At 46.7% G+C, this 19,169-nt stretch overlaps 2 protein-coding genes across 2 annotated transcripts; one reads left to right on the top strand and one right to left on the bottom strand.

The window, feature by feature from the left end:
* Nucleotides 1-20: 20 nt before the first annotated feature.
* VTI1B (vesicle transport through interaction with t-SNAREs 1B) lies at nucleotides 21-9,044 on the bottom strand. Its single transcript, XM_026038203.1, has 6 exons — nucleotides 8,930-9,044; nucleotides 6,136-6,194; nucleotides 4,875-5,066; nucleotides 3,660-3,833; nucleotides 1,313-1,374; nucleotides 21-284 (listed from the first exon to the last, which is right to left on the bottom strand). Exons 1-6 carry the CDS (start codon nucleotides 9,042-9,044, stop codon nucleotides 188-190), a joined length of 699 nt encoding a protein of 232 aa, XP_025893988.1. The 3' UTR covers nucleotides 21-187.
* A 448-nt stretch (nucleotides 9,045-9,492) lies between these two features.
* LOC112946384 (retinol dehydrogenase 12-like) lies at nucleotides 9,493-19,169 on the top strand. The gene is made up of 7 exons (XM_026038201.1): nucleotides 9,493-9,584; nucleotides 10,634-10,752; nucleotides 12,331-12,486; nucleotides 13,104-13,208; nucleotides 13,674-13,883; nucleotides 14,622-14,811; nucleotides 16,802-19,169. Exons 1-7 carry the CDS (start codon nucleotides 9,493-9,495, stop codon nucleotides 16,902-16,904), a joined length of 975 nt encoding a protein of 324 aa, XP_025893986.1. The 3' UTR covers nucleotides 16,905-19,169.

Genomic DNA, 19,169 nt, shown 5'->3' with positions numbered 1-19,169 from the left:
ACCAGTATTTCAAGTCTCTCTGTGCAGTTTCCTTTTGCTCCCACTCAGTGTCTCTAGAGTTAGTACAGTTTCATTGGAACATGCTGTCGCATGGGACGGTTCCACCTTGGCCAGCCCCAGGGAACGGATGCCCCGTTCCGCTCCTCAGCGGTACAGAAAGCCCTTCATTTGTTTCAGCCACAAAAATTCATCTGCTGCGAAAGAATTTGTAGTAGACCACACCTCCCAGGATGGCTAGTTCCAGGACGATGATAATCGACAGCAACAACTTATTTGTGATTACTCTAGATTAAAAATAAATAAAAAACCAATCACCCTATTACTCTCACTAAGACCGCAGCCACTGCTGGAATAGCTGTTAATAAGCAGGATGGTGCAAGCTCCGTGTTTTCTCCACTCTTTTTCTGGAAATTCTGCTTAAACATTCTACTTTACTAGCAATAGCTCTGTTCCTGCCCACCCCTAAGTACAAAGAAGGTAGATCAAACTGCTCTCCATCTGCCTAATAATTCAATTCAGCAAAAGGGGAAACATGAGTTGAACTCCTTGTGCCAAAACTCACACTGTGGAGCTTTTACTTGCAACTGTAAGCACCGAAGTAAAACTACACAACCTCTAAATACTAACACATCGTAATAATGCATCTTTTATATTGAAAATTACACATTATTACAACTTCTCTTAATGAGAGCTATACAGGAAAAGTTGTTAAGGTAAAAGTACATACTTGAAACTCACTTCTCCATCTTCTGGTTTATAAAGGTATTTAAACCATAATAGTTAAGAAAAGATAAGGACATTCAAGCAGCCAGGACCTAGACAACAAACTAGTCTATGTTCAGACTCAGTCTCTGGTAGGACACTCTAGCTGCTCTAGAACAGCACTGGGGGCCAAACACGTTGGTCTATGTCATTAGGCAGCCAAATCATTTAATGCTGTAGTGATTTACGGCACAACTTCTTCCGACCTTAATAACAAAGCATTTCATGACACATTACCATGTTTTAGCAATGCACTCTAACTTGCTTATGTCCAAATCCTCTCCAGCAATTTGTCAGGCTACACAACGTTAGCCTAAATGAGCAGCCCCAATTCAGTAGTGTGTAACAGTGATGCACCTCATCAAGCATTCACTAGAGGAGAAAACAGCAACTGCCCTCTCTGCTCTTGCTCTGCACTCTGTTCACACACACCACAAACCCTCCCTGCAGCTCCAGACGATGCGCTGCTCCCTGTTCTTGCCTTCAATTGGTAGGCCATGATGCTACCCACCCCGAGTAACTATCCGTACAAGTCAGTCACACTGCTCACCTTCTGGACATGGCACGGAGAATCTTGCGACTCTTGCTTAGGTTCTCACTTGTATTCACCAACTGAAAGGAAACAAAAGTTACCAGGTCAGTCAATACATAGGAACTCTGTAAAGATGCACTCACAAGCACTGGCAACAGAAATGTTGCAATTAATTAACAACAGATTCAAGGTTAACCACATAGTCTCAAAATCCAGAGCCAACATCACTGTTCTCCTCCAAGCATGATAGAGCTGGAGAGCTGTCTCATTATTAAGGAAGGCATAAGATGTCTAGCTACTTTCCCATAAAAAAAAAAAAAAAAAAAAGCACTTTAGGATTGCTTTTGCTCCCAATTGCTACCCTAAAAATACTGGAAAGCTGGTAATAGTTCCTTAAATGTTTGTTTTATTCATTATTCAAGTTACAGTAATACCAGAAGAAAAAATGATATCACCATGTACTTCCCTAGGGCATATCTAGAACCTCTTGAAATAATACCGGGTTTGTAGCAAAGAACAATTTTGCACGGGTAGGTCTAAGTGAGCCATTAGCTTTCAAGTGCAAACTGTTAGCAGCTAACTTGCTTCAGCTCTGAAGTGCTCAGAAACGACTTGCCAAATGTTGGCCAGGCAGGTAGCAAGAAAGAGAAGGTAGTTTGTGGACAACTGAAAAAGCAGCCAGTCTGGGGACTCCGGAGGGGTGGTCACTGCAGCTCTCCAGGGAAGCCTCGGCCAGTGCCCTTCCAGGGAAGTGAAAGGGAGGTCAGGACAGTGACCACTGCAGCACACAAGACACCAGCTGGCAAAATGCCCTGTTGGTTTTGGCTACTGTCCTCAACTGCAAAACTGGCCCTGGAGGTGTGTGTGTTTATTTGGCATTGAGAGACATCAGGCCAAGTTCGGAACAGGAAAACTAACTAGGAAAGCCATTTAAAGCATGACGGATTTGGGAGCTTTGCTATGGAAGAACCAGAAAGAAGAGTGTCTGTATACTTCAAACCATTCTAACGTAATTAAAAAAAAGGTAAATTTGGATAATCTCTTTAACAAGAGTATCTTCAGAGCTGTGTTGTGAACAGGGCCTCAAGACACTGGTAAAGAATTTTTAATTGTGACCAAGATTATAAATAGAGTTGTGTTAGCAGTAAATTGACCTTTTTTAACTTAATCAGTTGCAATATCACAGAAGATCATGGATCAATAACAAGCATCTTATGTCACTGGTTAGAACAACAACAAAAAAGCAAAATACTGCCAAGTTAACTGAGCTACTCACTCTTAACATCACAAACAAGGAACAGCCAAGCCTGCCAAGTAACAGCAACATGAAGCATCCCCCTGCGGTCACTTCTGCTGTTAATGGTTTACACTCTCAGTAACTCTAGGAAGCCACAAAACCAAGCAAGAGTGAGCAGGACTCTGCTCCTGTTCGTACTCAACCATAAATATTACTCTAGCTTTGGTCATGCTTTCAGGTGTGGATCGCTAAGGGGCTCAATCTAAACAAGTGGAACTTTGCTGCTGAAAATGGACAAGAACATGAATAACGAGCACAAATACCAGGACTATGGTTCTTTTTTTGAAAACGGATCCTTCTTGGGGTGAAATCTAAGCACTAGAAAACATCTTTTCTCATTCAGTGAGCTCATTCATCACAAAGAGTTGTGAATTAATCACTTCAGAGTAACCCACCTCTCTGACAATCAGTTACTCAAAAGAAACACTTTAGGATCTGACATCAAACTTTCGGACAAATTGAAACAATTTAAGCCATTACAGTTTTAAGTTATCAAAATAGCTAGTTCATTTCTGCAGTCCTCTCCCAGTGGCAAGTACTTATTACCATGGGAATTCAACTTGCCCTGGGATAGCCCAAAACTTCTTCCTTTAGCAGTCTGCAAGTCCACATTCCTTTTCCTTTCATGTCCAAACCCAGGCTTTTCCACCTTTTACTGGATGTCTGGTTCATAGATTTCATTCCCGTGAGACATCCCACGGGTATGGTATGGAAACTATCATATCATTGTGCTTATACACCACAGCAGCAGCTTGGCTATTACTAGGGCAGAGTGGTGAAAACCTACAGTGCTGGTGTTCAGCTGCTCGTTTTGTGACGCTCTCCCCTTGAAAGGCACAGAAAAATAGTAGCAGTAGGTAAGTCTAAGCACCCACGCACAGACACTGTAAGAGACATTTGGCCACCAGGCCTTGGGCACCTCCATGGTGTCTAGTCTTCTTTTAAGAGCCCAGTGCAGACACGTGACAGCCTGGATTTGGTCTCTAAAGACACAACCGGGTGCCATGGCCAGGCAGGTCTCCATCAGTAGCTGCTGGCACACATGCCCACCAGCCGCTCCCCGCTCACCCTGCTCTTGGTGCGCTCCAGCTGCTCCCGCTGCTCCCCAAGCTCTTCGATGATGTCCGTGCCGATCTGGTCGGTCTCGGCAGCGATGCGGTGGGAACGCTCAATGCTCTGCGTCGCCCGGTTCAGGCTGTCTGTGCCCTGCAGAAGCAGCACCCTCTGCGCCTGCACATGAGTCTGAAAAACAAAGCGTTCCCAGCTGTTACACAGAGACACACTGGGCTTCTGGCATGTTCAAGAGGTAAGAGTGGCTCTGTCTTTGTTGTGGATTCACAACGGGTTGCTGGGGAGATTGTCAAGGGTTTACACGGTCAAAATAATGACGAACAACCAGCACTAGTGGATGGACTGCTAAGTGACAAAGATGAGGATCTCTTCACGGCATTAGCTTCAGCTAAAGGATGAAAAAATGGTTGCTACCTTGAAGTCAAAAGGAAGCTCAAAATAAAGTATTTTCTTAAACTTCAGAAGGCCTAATCTACCATCCTCAGATACTACAGAAGAAGAATTCAATGGAAAAAAATACCTAGTTACTGTAGACTAAGACATTAAAGACATAGTTTCCTCAATGCTTCCTTATTTAAGGAGAATAAATAAAACAGCCCTATCTCCACTAATTTCTTCAAACACCGCAGCACTTGCCTTTGAAGACAGCAAGCAAATTCAGTCTGAGTAACTCACGTTTCTTTTGCTGCAGTAGCACATCTGTGAATGAAGTGCTACAAAGTGACTTCTTCATTGTCTTTACGTGATATAAACTAGGACTGCTTAAAAGCACATTCTGCCAAAGAAGCTATACGGTGCATGCAAGTCACACAGTTGGCTGATTTTAGAGACTGAGATTGAAACCAGTCACAACATTACTTCAATGCATTCAGTGCTGCGAGTGAATGATTAAATAAAAGCACTTCAGCACGTGCAGCCAGGCTCTAAAATTCTTTTATTTAACATGCCCTATAAAATATTAACCAGATGATACCCAAGGAGTACTATTTTGATTATAATAAATCATTATTGTAGAACAAAAAAAAGCTCTCTTATGAGCTCTAGCTGTTTCTTCTCTCTGAGATACTCATTTTACATGCAGAGCAATATACAGGCAATTACGCAAGCACCAAAGCTAAGCGGATTAAAGTAGAAACATTATAAGCAATACACCTGGAATTCTTTTTGTTAACAATCCCAGAACTTTAAATATGATTTATATCTAATGCTCACACTATGCTCATTTTCTGTGGAGAAGATTCCATATTTTGTATCTCCTTGACCTCCAGGGCCCAATCCCAAATCCGTACTTCTCATCTCTCTCTGGAACATGGAGAGGTCTCTTCTGTAAGCCCGGATTTTGCTCATCATTTGGTTGCGGAAAGGCAGAGGAGCGTATTTCAGTTCCTCCTCCATCTCCCGCAGCTGCAATGAAAGAACATGTTCATTTTCTGAAGCACCACATTTACTCTTACCGACAGCCATACTCACAACTCTCTGGTGATGGAGAGAATTCACATGCTTTTTATAGGACTTGGAGGTGGAGTCAGGTAGAAGGGAGGTAAATTGAACCTCAAACTACACAGCCCTTATGTGCTATAAAGTATTTCATGCTGCTTAACGTTACTAAACCCATGTGGATACATTTATGTCAGATTTGCAGTCTCTTGCATCACTTGTGACTGACATTAAAATACCTCTAAAATATTAAGTTTAAACTTCTCATCTTTCATTATCGCAGTTTGCCATGTTATTGGCACCACCCATAGTTTTATTTAAAGCTCTCGCCCAGTACACCTCTACACCTTTCACATCATACAATGTGCAACTGCTGCAATAAAACAACCAGAAAATACAACAATCCCCAATTAAAAAGTGTGTTAGGCTGATAATAAATATTTCATTAACAAGCAAGCAAGTTTAATTCATAATATCATACCTAAAAAAACAGGGCATGTGTATTTTTGCATTATTTCATGTCACTTGTTCTCTGTGAAGTCAGTGTCTTTTTTACTGCTTTATACAATGGAAGCTTCAAATATACGAAGTCCATGTATTTAACCATCACATAATTACAGAAAGATATGATAGATCAAGACAGCCATAAAAAACAGACAGCAGAAAAAAAGACAGAACAGAAATTCACTCCCTGCTTTTGGCAGTGCCCGCTACCATCTTTAACAATTAACTGCACTGCTACCTCCTTCACTCATCAGAGAAAAGCAGTACACAAATTGAGTACTAATAAATAAATGAATGTGTATGTGTATACACAGATATACATATATGTGTGTGTGTGTGTGTATACGCACACACAGCAGTCCTGGCCAACAGACACACTGATCAGATCAACAGATGAAAGAGATGAAAAATAACCCCCAATATTCCCTTGCCTGCATAAATACCCAAGGAAAGTAAAATTTGGAAGCATTGCCCTTTTAAGACACAGTGTTTCAACCAGTCACAGAAGCCACAAATCTGGGCTTAAACTTACTGTTTCACTTGCTTCACGCTGCTTCTCATCAAATTCTCGAACTAGTTTTTTTCTCTCCTCTGTTGAAGAAGAAGTATCACGTTAGATAAGCTGTAAGTAAATTACAACACAACTCAACTGACCATGGACAAGGAAGCTGACTACTGAGACCCCTGGCCAAAATTCACCAGACTGTTCTTATGACAACTTCAATAGGTTGGGGGCAAAGGGGACCACCCTTCCACCAGCTGGCCACAAGTTTGCATGGACAAAAGGAGTCTTTACTCAAGCTACATTCCCAAATGATGCCTAACGTTTCCGGCAGATACAATATCCCACCTTCTGGCAGTCACTAATAAAGTTATGTGGAAAACAGGTTCATCCTGGAGCCCTTTGAAATCAAAGATGCCATCAAGGTATCAGATCACTTTCCACATTCGTGCCCAAATGCTTCCCTCTTCTCCAATGAGTCACTGGTTTGACCGACTCACCACCAAAGCTAAACATCTGAATTGTTTGAGGTAGTCACCAGGTAGCCACAGATGTGCTAATACACTCCTACCTGGGGCTTTGGAAGCCAAAGAATTGCCTTTTGGTACTATTACACCTTTTAAACAAAATGTTAAGATATATTTTGTATCTGTTACAAAAAGAAACAGCATCAGCTCTCACAACCCTATAATATCCAAGACAAACAAAAACAGTATCACAGAAGTTAGGGTAACAGAGCCCTGGAACAGGCTGCCCAGAGAGGTTGTGGAGTCTCCTTCTTTGGAGATCTTTAAAACCCGCCTGGATGCCGCCCTGTGCCACGTGCTCTAGGTGACCCTGCGTGAGCAGGGGGGTTGGACTCGATGACCTCTGAGGTTCCTTCCAACCTTCGGCATTCTGTGATTCTATGATTCTAAGTAGAATTCTAAAGCACCACATATCTCAAAGAAGCAAAAATAAATGTTTTGTAAGTTTTTGCAGAAATGTGGAAGAAGACAGACCACCAGGGGAGTCTTCTAAGCCACTGTACAATTTAATCAAATCCTAACATTAACAAATATGCAATAGCTTAATTCACCTCTCTCGAGAGAGACAGTGATTCAGTCCTAAATAAAACCTTGGGCAGCAGAACATGTTGGTAAAACTTATCTATTTTGATTATATTGTTTAGATAACGTTATAAAAACATCATTGTAGAAAACGAGCAAACAAAACCCTGACCTTAGGGATCATTTGGGAACCTGGGTTTTGTTTCTGTGTTCCTCTGCATGAAAAGCAGTTTTTGAAGCCCTAAGCTCTCACCAGAGTCTCAACAGCTCTCAACTGCAATCTCAAACTAATCGATACCTGATGCAGCAGTGAAAAAGCACCTTCTTGATGTGTCCCCAAAGGGGACAAGCAGCCACAGAAATCAAAGTTAAAGTTTGTGAAAAGGGAAAAAGTTTCTGGATGAAGGAATTTGTTATCTTGCTGATAGAGAATGGACTAGCATTTCCCAACTGTGTCCCTTGACAGCTACCAAAGGACTCAAGAGCTTCCCTGGAGTTTTGAGAATGTGCTGGACATCTTAAAAGGAGTATTCACGGTTTCCTTCATTGCCTCCCGAAGTTCTCAGGAAGAGATAACTCGAGAGAGACATGCACATACTCCCCAGGCGCACTAGGAGCAGACAAAGCACAGCAGCAGGGCAGCACGCCCCCACCTGATAGCGAAATTCCTTGCGTATCTTGGACTCTCGCACATTCTTGCCAAAATATTGTTTTCTTTCCAGAAATAAAGAATAAGATCACATGAAAATTCCATAGCATGTCTAAAATATCAGCTAGTAACAATCTGTAATCTGCTGAAAAACACACAAGCATTGCAAATACTTTTTTTGTAAATGCTGTGGGGTTTTTCTTTTTTTCTCTCATAACTACTACAGCCCCAGGGATTCTGAACAGATCTCCACTTTACCAAAAAAATACAGGCAGGCTCCTTTCTACAAGGAATTGAAGCTGTCCTAGAAGGAACTTCTATTTTTCTACTTCTTGTTCTGTGGTTCTATTCTTCTACTTTTTGTTCTACTCTTCAAAACAAAATAATGTTTACTGACGTCCTCAATTCAAGAGTGCTGCAACAAGCAGAGTGCCTTCTCCTCTGCTTACAGCTAGGTAGTCTGAGACAAATTTGGCATTTCAAGGCAGCAGAGTCACTCTCCCAAAGCCATATGCAAGCAACCTCCAGATTCAAAGGCCATTCTCCAAGACCTGTGGGTCACCTTTTACATTCTTGTTTGGTGGTGATTTGCAACAAATTTGACCATCTGATTCTGCAGTTTTTATCATTTTTCTCATGCAAAGCTTTCTGGGACATTAATAACAAGGATTGTGAGCCTAGGGTTAACTTATCATTAAAAGGAGAGCCAGACAAGAAGCAGTTTTCTGCAGCGTGAGCTATCTAGCATGGAGAGCAGTACAGGCTGAGCAAACCCATTTGCTCCTCGGGGTTTACGGTCTGAGCATACAGGATTAGGCAGCTGGGGGGATGACGAGACGGAGGCACCGCGGAGCACGGTGGCAACCTCCACCCCGCCTCCCACCCGGTGCTGAGGGGCCCCATTCAGGGCGCGCGGCGCCGGGATGAGCGGGGCAGCCCGCAGGCAGAGCGCTCTCCTCGCCGCACCGCCCCCTCTTCCCTTCCCGGGAAGGGAGCAGAGCCGCCCAAGTGGCCGGAAAGGCACCACCACAGGGGCCCTGCCGGGCAGCTTTAACTCCGTGGCCGTTGGCCGCCGTTACCGGCCCTCCCCGGTGACGGTTAACGGCCGCCCCGCTCGCTCGCTCACCGGCCGCGCTGCCCCGCAGCCGCTCGGGCACGGCCCGCAGGTCTCCGTGCAGCCCGCGGAAGATCTCGTGCAGCCGCTCCAGGTGCTCCGAGGAGCCCGAGCCCCGGCTCGCCATGACAGCGGCCCTCTCGTCCCGCCGCCGTTACCGCGACGCCCGCCGCTTCCTGGCCGCTTGCAGGACCCACTCGTCCGCCGCACCGGTGGGCGCCCGTAGGCGCGGCCCGACCATAAAGCCGCAACGAGCGAGAGGCACCGCAGGCAACGCCCCCACCAGGCCGCTCCCTGCGGAGCGCGACCGCCACTCGCCCAGCAAGAACCGCGGCGGCGACACCGGGGACAGCCGCCAGCCGCCAACAACGGCGAGACGCATCAGGCACTGTGCCGGGCACCTCCAAGGCGGGGACCTCACCTGACAGCTGCCTCGTTCCGCATGACTACAGCTCCCGGCGTGCCAGGGGGACTACAACTCCCGGCGCACCCCGCGCGCCCGGGGCGGGGGCGGGGCGCGGCGGGAGGGGCGGGGCCTCCCGCTGGCCGGCCGGTGCAGAGCGGCGGCGGCGGCGATGGAGGCGGCGGCGCTCGGCTGCTGGGGCGCCGTGCTGGGGACCGCGGTGTCGCTGCCGCTCCTCCTCCTCGCGGCGGCCCCCTACGTCAGGTGGGTGTGCGGAGCCGGCGCTGCCCGTCCGCCTGTGCCGTTATCTCGGGACGCGCTGCGCTGGCTGTGGCTCTGCAGCTGCCGGGCTCGTGGGGAGGTCGCAGGCTGCCCTGCCTGAGCCGCTGTGCGCGGCTCGTGTGCGGGCGAGGCTCTCCGTTCGGGAGCGGTTATGCTGATAACAAAAGCTATTCATTCAGTGGCTGCGCAGAAGTACAGCGGCGCACCCGTTCTTCAGCAGCACCCTTGGTGTCTGGGAGGAGACGGGCGGTTAGAGCCTCCCGGTGACTGAGCGCTTCTTACCCTTAGGATTTCTTCCTTATTTATTTGTTTATTTATTGTTATTAACGGTAAGTAAAAGGATTTTTCCCCTCGCTGGGCTAAAACGTCCCTTGAACTCCTCTTGCTCCCGCGCCTAACGGCCGGTGCATCTGGAGCTCCGCTTTCCCCTCGCTCAGCCGCGGGGAGAGGACAATGAAAGGGCCGAGCCGCGAGCAGGAAGCAGGCTCGCCGCCCATTCCGCCCCTGGGCAGGCAGCTTTCGTTGCTCCCCACGGTCTCTGTTTCCTCGCAAGCTCTGGCCGCGTGGGGCGGCAGGACCTCCCGCCGCGGAATCCGAGCCCCGCGGCGCCGGGACGGCGGCCGCCGCGCTCGGGCTCTCGGGGGCGGGGCCTCGGCCTCGCCAGCGCCCATTGGCTGAGCCGCCGGAGAGCCCACGGCGGCAGCCAATGGGGAGCCGTGGCTCCACTTGAGGTAACGACGCGGCCGGGCGCCGCCCGCCGTGTGCGTCCTGGCCGCGCGGCGGTTGGGGTGACCGTTGGGGTAACGGTTGTGGGTAACGGCTGGGAATGGCGGGGATCTGCCTGGGAGCGACGAGGTTTGCCCGGCCCTTGGGGGCTTTGCTTCTCTGTTCTGAATGCAGTGATTGGGCCAGGTGCTGGGGCAGAGGCAACCCAAGAGCTGTAAGTGATGAGCCTGAACTTCAGAACCAGAAAAGTCTGGCCCTTGGACCTGTCCGTGTTACCCTCTTTTCCCTGTTATCTTTTCCTCCAGGAGGTATGTTGCTGGAGGACAGTGTAAGTCAACGGCTAAGCTAGATGGGAAGGTGGTGATAATCACAGGAGCCAACACAGGCATCGGGAAGGAGACAGCCAGAGACCTTGCACGAAGAGGCAAGTCACTGCCCTATGCCAGCAAGCATCCACTTGTAATTGCACTGTGTGTGTGTGTGTGTGTGTGTGTGTGTGTGTGTGTGTGTGTGTGTCTGCAGCCCCTTTTCTGCATCTAAGGGAGCACTACCTTGCACTTTCCTCTACAGAGTTGGGCGTCAGATGGATAGTGCCTAGTGATTCATCTTCTTAGTGAAAACCCCAATTACAAGATATAACCATGCTGTTAACTAATGTATTCTGATGACAAATGATTGGGGCAGGGGTCTGAACAGACTTTGGAGTTAGTAGTAGTGTTGGGCACACTTACATATTACAGAGGAGTACAAATGTTGCTTCTCCAGGCTGTGAAATCACTGAGTCAGAAGTCCTGAGTTACTCAACTGCTTTTACTGCTTCAACTCTGAAAGTATGTCTTGTGACACGAGAAAGCTCTGCACTACAGCCCCCTCCTTTTGAGAGGATTGGGTATCCTTGGTATCACTGAGGCTCATTTGTGAGAAGCTGGGGAATGGCTTAGTTTCACTAGTGTCTATTTTTCATTATTCTTGTTTCAGGCTAAATAGGCTTAAACGCTTTTTGGGTAGCAGCTGTGGAGATTAACCTACCTGTTCATAATTGGCTAAGAAACTATTCTGGCTGAGGTCTGCAAGGCAAGAAGGTCAAATCCAGTCGCTCAATGGGGTGAGGTTGGCACAGCTCCATGTCCAAACAGTAGCAAGGCTGAGCACGTATTCCCAGTAGGCACTCACACAAACACATATATAGAACATGTATACACAAGGTTGGCCACATATTTCAGCTCCAACAGGAATTGATCCAACACTCAGCGCCACACAAACAGCAACAACAGCCTCATCTTGTTCCTGCCTTTTGGCTGCTCAGGAGGAAGGCCCATTAGTAGGACACATACATACAATGTGGATCCCTCTAGCAGCTGGGCTTGGACACTCAGTCCAGTCCTGGCCTCTGGATCCCCAGCCACCCCAGTTGTTGGCACCCAGACATATGAACCCCTGAAATCTGCAGCCCTCCTCCACTTGCCCCTAGAGACCCCTCACTCTTGCCTGCCCACATATACACTGTAGGTCTGTCCAGTAGCTAGCCTTGCACATGTAGTCGGTCCATTTCCCTGGCCATAAGGACTGGTCTCCTTCCAGGCAATTTGCTTATGGTCTTGTGTTCTCTACCTCTTTCTCCCAGTCAACACCCTCAGATTCCTCAGCCCCTGTCAGCTGGCCAGGATTCCCTGGTTCCCACAATAGCAAGCACCCCAGTTCTCTTGTCCTTTGAGAAAGAGATGCGCGCACACACATGGCTCTCCCAGTCAACCCCAGTCATGCCAGTACACATGCCTGACCTGGGAAAAGCTGGACAGAGGAATGTCCAGTGTGCTTTTTCCTGGCTCAAAGATGACTCTGGGCTGCCCTAGAGATTGCAACATGTGGGTTGATGCCAGTTTCCTAAGCTAACAAGTTGTTTGCAGGTGCTCTGGGCAGTTGGCCTGCTTGTCAGAGCCCTGATCCTCCAGTCTGCTCCCAGTGGTCTCAGCCTATGTTCCTGCTTCTTTCCTTCTTGCAGGTGCCAGGGTGATTATTGCCTGCAGAGATATAGCAAAGGGAGAAGTTGCAGCAAATGAAATCCGTGCTGAAACAGGGAACCAGCAGGTCATTGTGAAAAAACTGGACTTGGCTGATACAAAGTCCATCCGGGAGTTTGCTGAGAATGTTCAAGCAGGTACAGCCCCTAGATCCTTATTTTCAATGGGAATAATTGTCAGGAACCACTTTCTGCTCTTCAGAGTGAGGAGGGGTGTGGCAGAGTTTGTCCTGGGAGCATTAACACCCTGCTCTGTTTCGCTACTTGCTCGTAACTTTCTGGGTGGCCTTGTGTCTTCCAGAGGGGTTTTAAGGGTAGAAGCTGAGGGTGTTGTGCAAGTGATGCACATTGCTGATCTGTTTATGAAAATATCTTCCCCTTCATTGTTATATGGACCTCATTTGCCACAAATGTAATTTTTCTGTGTGACAACTCCATTCTGGGAAAGGGCAGAAAAATGAGGCTGCCCTGGAGGCAAATTCCGCCCTCTAGAGCTATCCACAGAGCCAGATGAGAGGAGAGGGTTCTGTTCTGCTGCCAGTGGATTACAGCAGATGCCGGTTCCTGGCCTGTGCATCCCTGTACCATGTTGGGTACCATGGATTGAGAGCAGGGGTTTGTCAGAGGCCATGAACAAGTCTGTGGTAGGAGACCTGTTCTGATTTTACTGAGGAAATATGGTTGCAACTCGGGCATAAAGTGTTTTGATTTTTGTGTCTGTTGCTTTGTTGAATGGTGTCCGCTGTTTCTTGCAGAGGAGAAGGAACTCCATATCCTTATTAACAATGCTGGAGTGATGCTTTGCCCTTACTCCAAGACAGCAGATGGCTTTGAGATGCACCTGGGAGTCAATCACCTTGGTAAGACCATTGTAGTAAAGTTTTTACCTCTCTTTTAATGTCTGTGGTGAAATGCCAAAAGAGATTGTGCTTCTGGATTTTCTCTTCCTCATCCTTCCTTTCCGGGAAAGTATCGAAGACCTGAACCAGAGCTCTGGAGATAAAAGCTAATTTCCTCAGGACTTGCATGTCATTAGAAGAAGTAATGCAGTGTATTTGTTCATCATGGGTCTGGTTTCTAACCTGTAGATACCAGCTGGGACAGATGAAATATGTGATAGCTCCAGGCTTTTGAAGCTGAGGAGCAGAACTTAATGGCCCATGAAAGCTGAGCTGTGGACTGGATGTGCCTTCTTTCTCCCGAGCTTGAGATGATGGTAGTAGTTAGCTGTAGCATACAAACAACATGTTGCAAGCACTTGGAAATGCCAGCAGGGAAGGACCAGAAAAGGATGAAATATCCTAACTTTCCCTCTCTTCCTTAAGGTCACTTTCTCCTGACCTTCCTCTTGCTGGAGCGTCTCAAACAGTCTGCCCCAGCCCGCATAGTGAACGTGTCCTCACTGGCTCATCACGGGGGCCGCATCCGCTTCCATGACCTTCATGGGGAGAAGAGCTACAACTGCGGCCTCGCCTACTGCCACAGCAAGCTGGCTAACGTGCTCTTCACACGGGAGCTGGCGCGGCGCCTGCAAGGCAAGCCACCCAGCGCAGCGGGCTGTTTGGCTGCTTGCATTGCGAGCACGGTGTATGAAGGGAGGGGATTGAAGAGAAGTCTGGAAATTGGATGAAAAAATGAACTGGTTTGAACAAAGGTCATGGGCAGCTGGTTCATTCATGGAGAAAATAGCTGCTGTCTGTGGACTAGCAGAATGGAAGCAGTAATCATCTTTTCAGCAACTGGGCAGAGCAGCTCAGTAGACTTGCACAGTTGAGCAGATTTCACTTTTCTTTGATGTTTGTTCAAAAGCTGCATGTGAGTATGCAACTGGATTGTGGGGTAGAAGCTGACAGGACTTAGAGCTGAATGTAATGTTTGACAAGCGCTCTCTACGGCGAAGAGCTATGGTATTCTCAGCTGCCTTCATTGTTAAAGGGCAGTAAAATAGAGGTGTAGGACTAGACAGAACCTCTTAAGTTAGTCACAGCAATATTATTCAGGTATATTTCATATAGCCTGCTGGAAACTGCTGCTGTTTTAGCATCCAGGTGTTCTAGCAGGTTGCTTTGCAAAAGCTTCCAGTAACTGCAGGGTTTTGGAAAGGAGAGGGGGAAGCTCCAGCAAGCAGTGAGTACTTCATTAGCTCTCCCAGTATCCAGGCTTGGACTTCTCCTTTCAAACTATTGAATATTTTCTGAGACAAGGAGGATGTTACCCCTTTGTATGAGGCAAGCCTGATGCAGGCTGATTTATCCCGATTGCTTTTCCCGCAGGTACTAAAGTCACGGCAAACTGCCTGCACCCCGGCTCTGTCCATTCCGAGCTGGTGCGGCACTCCTGCGTAATGACGTGGCTCTGGAGGATGTTCTCCTTCTTCCTGAAGACTCCCAGGGAGGGGGCGCAGACCAGCATCTACTGTGCAGTTGCAGAGGAGCTCGACTCTGTGACAGGACAGTATTTCAGGTGTGTACAAGTGGCTGACATGATGTGAAGTTGTGGAGGTGATGGGAAAACCACCTTGCTTAAGCAGGGAGTAGGTATTAGTGGGATTCTTTAATGCAGAGGGGACTGCAATAGGTCACCCAAATAGCTGAAGGTGACAAAAATATTGGCCCTGCTCCTTCTAGAGCTGTTCCAAGCAGCACTGTGCTCCCAGCTTGCGCAGTAGCAGTTCCCATTGTTCTAGGAGAGGAAGTGCAGGAGAGAGATGTCACAAGCTCCATGTTCTCATCTCCTCTGCCTCAAACTGGGGCCAATCACCCCAGTAGAGCTGTTCAGTTAATGAGGTCACTGGAGTCAACTAGGGGTAAGAGCAGGTTGGTTTTCTCTGTAGTTTTAGCTTGTTTAGCACGCACAGGCAGTTCGGATGCTTGATTTAATTCCTTCCAGAGTTCAAATGTGGTAAATGTTATTGGGAGGAGCAAAAATGGGTGCTTTTGCTCCTGTAGGCGGAAAGATTTTTCAGTGTAAGTTTTAGAACTAGGCATGTAATAAAATGATCTGATCCTTCAGAGTGACAGATGCACCAGATAGGAGGCTCTCCAGGGAAGCTTTTCACTCTGGTCTCCAAATTGTCTTTTTTAGGTCCCACTATAAATCCCATTCTTTTTTTCTTTTACCTTATTTATATTTTTTCCTCTCATAATCACTCTCTTTCTGACGCAAATTACAACCCCAAGCAGTTCCAAGTTATCATGATAGTGCCCTTGAAGAGCTTCTTCAAGCCTCAGGGGAAGCCAACAAGCATACATGAGAGCAGTGTAACAGTCCCACTGCTTGGGAAGCCAATACGGAAATCCGCTTTTTGTTTTCCTTGGTGGTTGCCTTGTTTTTAGCACAGATGCTGTGGGAGCCTGAACTTCTTTGCAGAGCTTTCTTCTCTTGTGCTAAGTGACCAGATTATTCCCTGTAACGGCTTTGTCTGATCTTCATTTGGAGCTAATCAGACTTGAGTATATAAATAGGTGCCTTAATCTTTCCTATGCGATTGTCTCTCCCTGCTTATAAACAGAGCATTCATGTTCCTGAAGAACAGAAAATGTATGTAGATTTTAACAGTTGTGGACTTAGTGAGAAACAAATAGCTGAAACACTAATTTACAAATGTGCCTGGCTTTACAGTGGACTGTCCTAAAATACTTTCCAGGCAACAGTATGTAAAGCATCAGTATAAACACAAAAGAAGTCCTTACGTGCTACAGCAAGCCAGGCCAAGCCCACCCTGGTCTCTCGGGGAACACCACAGGCTGTGCAATATGGTGCACACAGCCACTGTGCTCTGCGGAGTCCAGAAGAGCTAGAAACAGCAGTGATGTAGCTCCCTCCCATCAATCCAGCCCGACATTATTTGCAATATGCAACTATTAAGATAAGAATGCACAATCCCGATTCCAGAGAGCATACAGAGGAGAGAGGAAAAAGGCCTAAGATGGGAAAGGACTAAGAGAGACCACATGGCTATTGCAGTATTGCCATCCTGGCGCAAGTGCCCTCTGCCTTTGGTGAAGGGGCAATGGAATAGGATGAACTGAATCTGATAAATCGTTTTGAATGAAGGACTGTTCAAGTGGCTTTTTTTTTTGGAGCACTTGCCAGAAAAGCTGATTTTGACTAAGCTTGATTAACATTTATAATTCTTTTTAGTAGTATTAGTGAATGATTACACTGAAGTGCATCTGGGCTAGGGTTTCTTTAGGAGTCAAGACAACAGATGCAGAGCCAGTTCCTGGCTTCCTTCTCAAGGCAGGTAGAAAGGAAGCCTTCCCAAGGGGGGCTTTTCCCAAGCTTATCTGCTAGTTATCCTCCTACCCTTCAACTGCACTTCATTTGAAGCTGATAAAAAACAACTCCTCTCCTTACTACAGACATTTCACTATTCTAATGCTGATAGAAATGGCTGACTTGATCCATCTTTCTATGTACATATAAATTATTTTTATTATTCTTCTTACAGTGATTGCAAGCCAGCATACGTATCTCCACGGGGTCGGGATGATGCGACAGCAAAGCAGCTCTGGAACGTGAGCTGTGAGCTCCTAGGCATCCAGTGGGACTGAGCAGCACTGAGCTCGAGTGTGCCTGTGGATGACTGCTGAGGCTTCAACTCCTGGGAGCCACACTGCTGAGAGACCTCAAGACAAGAACTTTGGTCCTTCCACATGCCCTCATGATGGGTCCATGGACACAACTGAGTATGAATTTCTGGAATATTATGCTTAAGGAGTGAGATTAGTAAGCAGCTGGTCCCCCTTCCTAGCTGGAGACTTCAGAAGGCAAATTCAGATATTACTAATATATACTTGCCATGCCATAGCCAGGTGCTAATTCTACTCTAGCCCTAGAATAGAAATGGGAAGTATAGTCTCATTTTTAGATTATGAAGCAGCAAAGACTTCCCTTGTGAGATTTTTTTTTCCTTTGTTTTTGTCCACAAAAGTAGTAATATTAAGGTAGGACCATAAATTCTCAGTTCCTAGTACTTGACTGACACTAGAAGTACTTTCTAAGTGATTAAGGTTTCTGGCACTTTGATGCAATACAAATGCTCCCGAGGCCACTGAAAGAGGTGCTGGCCTTTTTGTGCCAAGCATTAGTTAAAGTTTGTAACTGGAATTAAGTATTGTTCCAAAGATGCTCTGCAAGATGCTGGACCACAGCTGCTGAAGCCACGGCCACAGGTAACTACTGATGGTCCTCAGTAACTAGGCGGCTGAGCATCAGGGTCTCTGTGCAGCTGAGGGGACGTTAAAGGCTGTGACCCTGCTCAGGTGAGTTTTCTCACTTCAACAAATTAACTTTGCTACTTTGAAGCATTAAGCAAAGTTGTAAAAACTGTCACAGTAAAGCCACCAGCTGCACTTCAACTGACTTCAGTCCCCTTCAACCCACACTTCAGCTAGACTGAAAGAGCTTTAAAAAACAGAACAAACAAACCACCTTCAGTTGAGCTTTCAACTTTATCTGACAGCTGCCAGGGCAGGAAGGTTGCTGGAGCCGAGTGGCTCAGCACGATGACGCCGGTGCTAGGGGGAGCTTTGCAGAGCAGTGAGGCAGAGCAGTAGGAGCTTCCCGCAAGGGTGCACTGGGCTGCCCTGCAGGACTGGGCTAGGCTGCCCATGGCTGCCAGCCTGGCCGTGCAGAAGCAGGCAGCAGCTGTGTGCCCAAAGGGCAGCTTGGGAATCCACACACTAGTGTCACTGCTCCCCTGGAACTGAGCTCTTGGGCTGCTAACTTTGGTTCAAACTGCTACAAGAGACCAGCAATCAGATGTTTAAAAGACTGAAGTGGACAGAAACAAGTGCTTATGGAATTATCTTGCCCTTCTGGGGAAAAAAAGAAAAAAAAATCAGAACATAAGCATTCCACTGTGACAAAGCAGCAGTTTTAGAAAACATGGTTAATTCTGCATGGGTTTCCATGCAGCTCAGTGCTGAGCTACTTCTGAGAAATACTCGAGCCATTTTCTTTTTCGAGCAGGTACCCCTGCTTATTTCCTTCAGCAATGTCGAAGCAGTTTAGTTGGTGCTGCTGCCCTGTGCACCTGCCTTACCCCTGCAAAGAACTCACTTTGTGTTGCATTAAGTCCTAATGTGTTTTTCTTTGTCACAATCTGTTTCCTCCCTTATGTGGCACCTTAAAGGTGGGGTTAAATCCACAACTAAGCCAGAACAGTAGATAATACCAGGCACCTGCACCTCACACTCTGTAACACTCATCTTGAAAAGGGTTTAAAAACAATGAAAGGAAAGAGAAGGGGGAAAAAAAAAAAAAAAACAACAAAAAAACGACCATAGTGTCTCTGGCCCAAACACTTCTCCCGTGAAGGTCAAGTTTTCTCAAAGGTCTGTAGCTGTAACATAAAGCAGCTAGCAGCATATTTCCAGAAACACAAACTTCCTTTTTTTGACCTTGGGCAAATTATTTATCCCTCTAAAGTTGAGCTGTAAAATGAGGCAACTTAAGCTCATTTAGCTGCCTCAAAGAGAGGCTGTAACAGAGCATCAGATTAACTTGTAGAGCCTTCTGAAGAGGATTAGGGACCTGTGAGAGTGCATTTATAAGCTGTTAGGATGAAATAAATAGCATTTCTAAAATGTGATACTCCAACAGCTTTAAATTTTGAACGTACTGTAGCAAAGAGGCAGATTTTTGAACCAAAGGAGATTTCTTCCCCTTCCCTCAGCTAAGCATAGCAATAAAGCAAAACCTGGACCTAGAAAGAGAACCCAGCTATGTTCAGGTAGAAAACAAAAACAGAAGCTATGTTGAGAGATCTTCAGTGATAGTACTTTATTTATGTATTTATGCATTGTAAACAAACC

The sequence above is a fragment of the Nothoprocta perdicaria genome, unplaced genomic scaffold (genome assembly GCF_003342845.1).
Source record: "Nothoprocta perdicaria isolate Ctin4 unplaced genomic scaffold, notPer1 scaffold_204, whole genome shotgun sequence".
NCBI classification, from domain to species: domain Eukaryota; kingdom Metazoa; phylum Chordata; class Aves; order Tinamiformes; family Tinamidae; genus Nothoprocta; species Nothoprocta perdicaria.
This window is presented reverse-complemented; position numbering and strand designations above follow the sequence as displayed.

What these genes read in the sequence shown, in the direction of transcription:
- LOC112946384 (XM_026038201.1), top strand. Translation starts at nt 9,493, where the DNA reads ATGGAGGCGGCGGCGCTCGGCTGCTGGGGCGCCGTGCTGGGGACCGCG. An exon ending in CAGAGACCTTGCACGAAGAG is followed by an intron (nt 10,753 to 12,330) that starts GCAAGTCACTGC and finishes TCCTTCTTGCAG; the next exon opens with GTGCCAGGGTGATTATTGCC. An exon ending in GTGACAGGACAGTATTTCAG is followed by an intron (nt 14,812 to 16,801) that starts GTGTGTACAAGT and finishes TTCTTCTTACAG; the next exon opens with TGATTGCAAGCCAGCATACG.
- VTI1B (XM_026038203.1), bottom strand. Translation starts at nt 9,044, where the DNA reads ATGGCGAGCCGGGGCTCGGGCTCCTCGGAGCACCTGGAGCGGCTGCAC. An exon ending in TGGAGCGCACCAAGAGCAGG is followed by an intron (nt 1,375 to 3,659) that starts GTGAGCGGGGAG and finishes GTTTCCTTTCAG; the next exon opens with TTGGTGAATACAAGTGAGAA. An exon ending in CTCCGTGCCATGTCCAGAAG is followed by an intron (nt 285 to 1,312) that starts GTGAGCAGTGTG and finishes TTTTTAATCTAG; the next exon opens with AGTAATCACAAATAAGTTGT.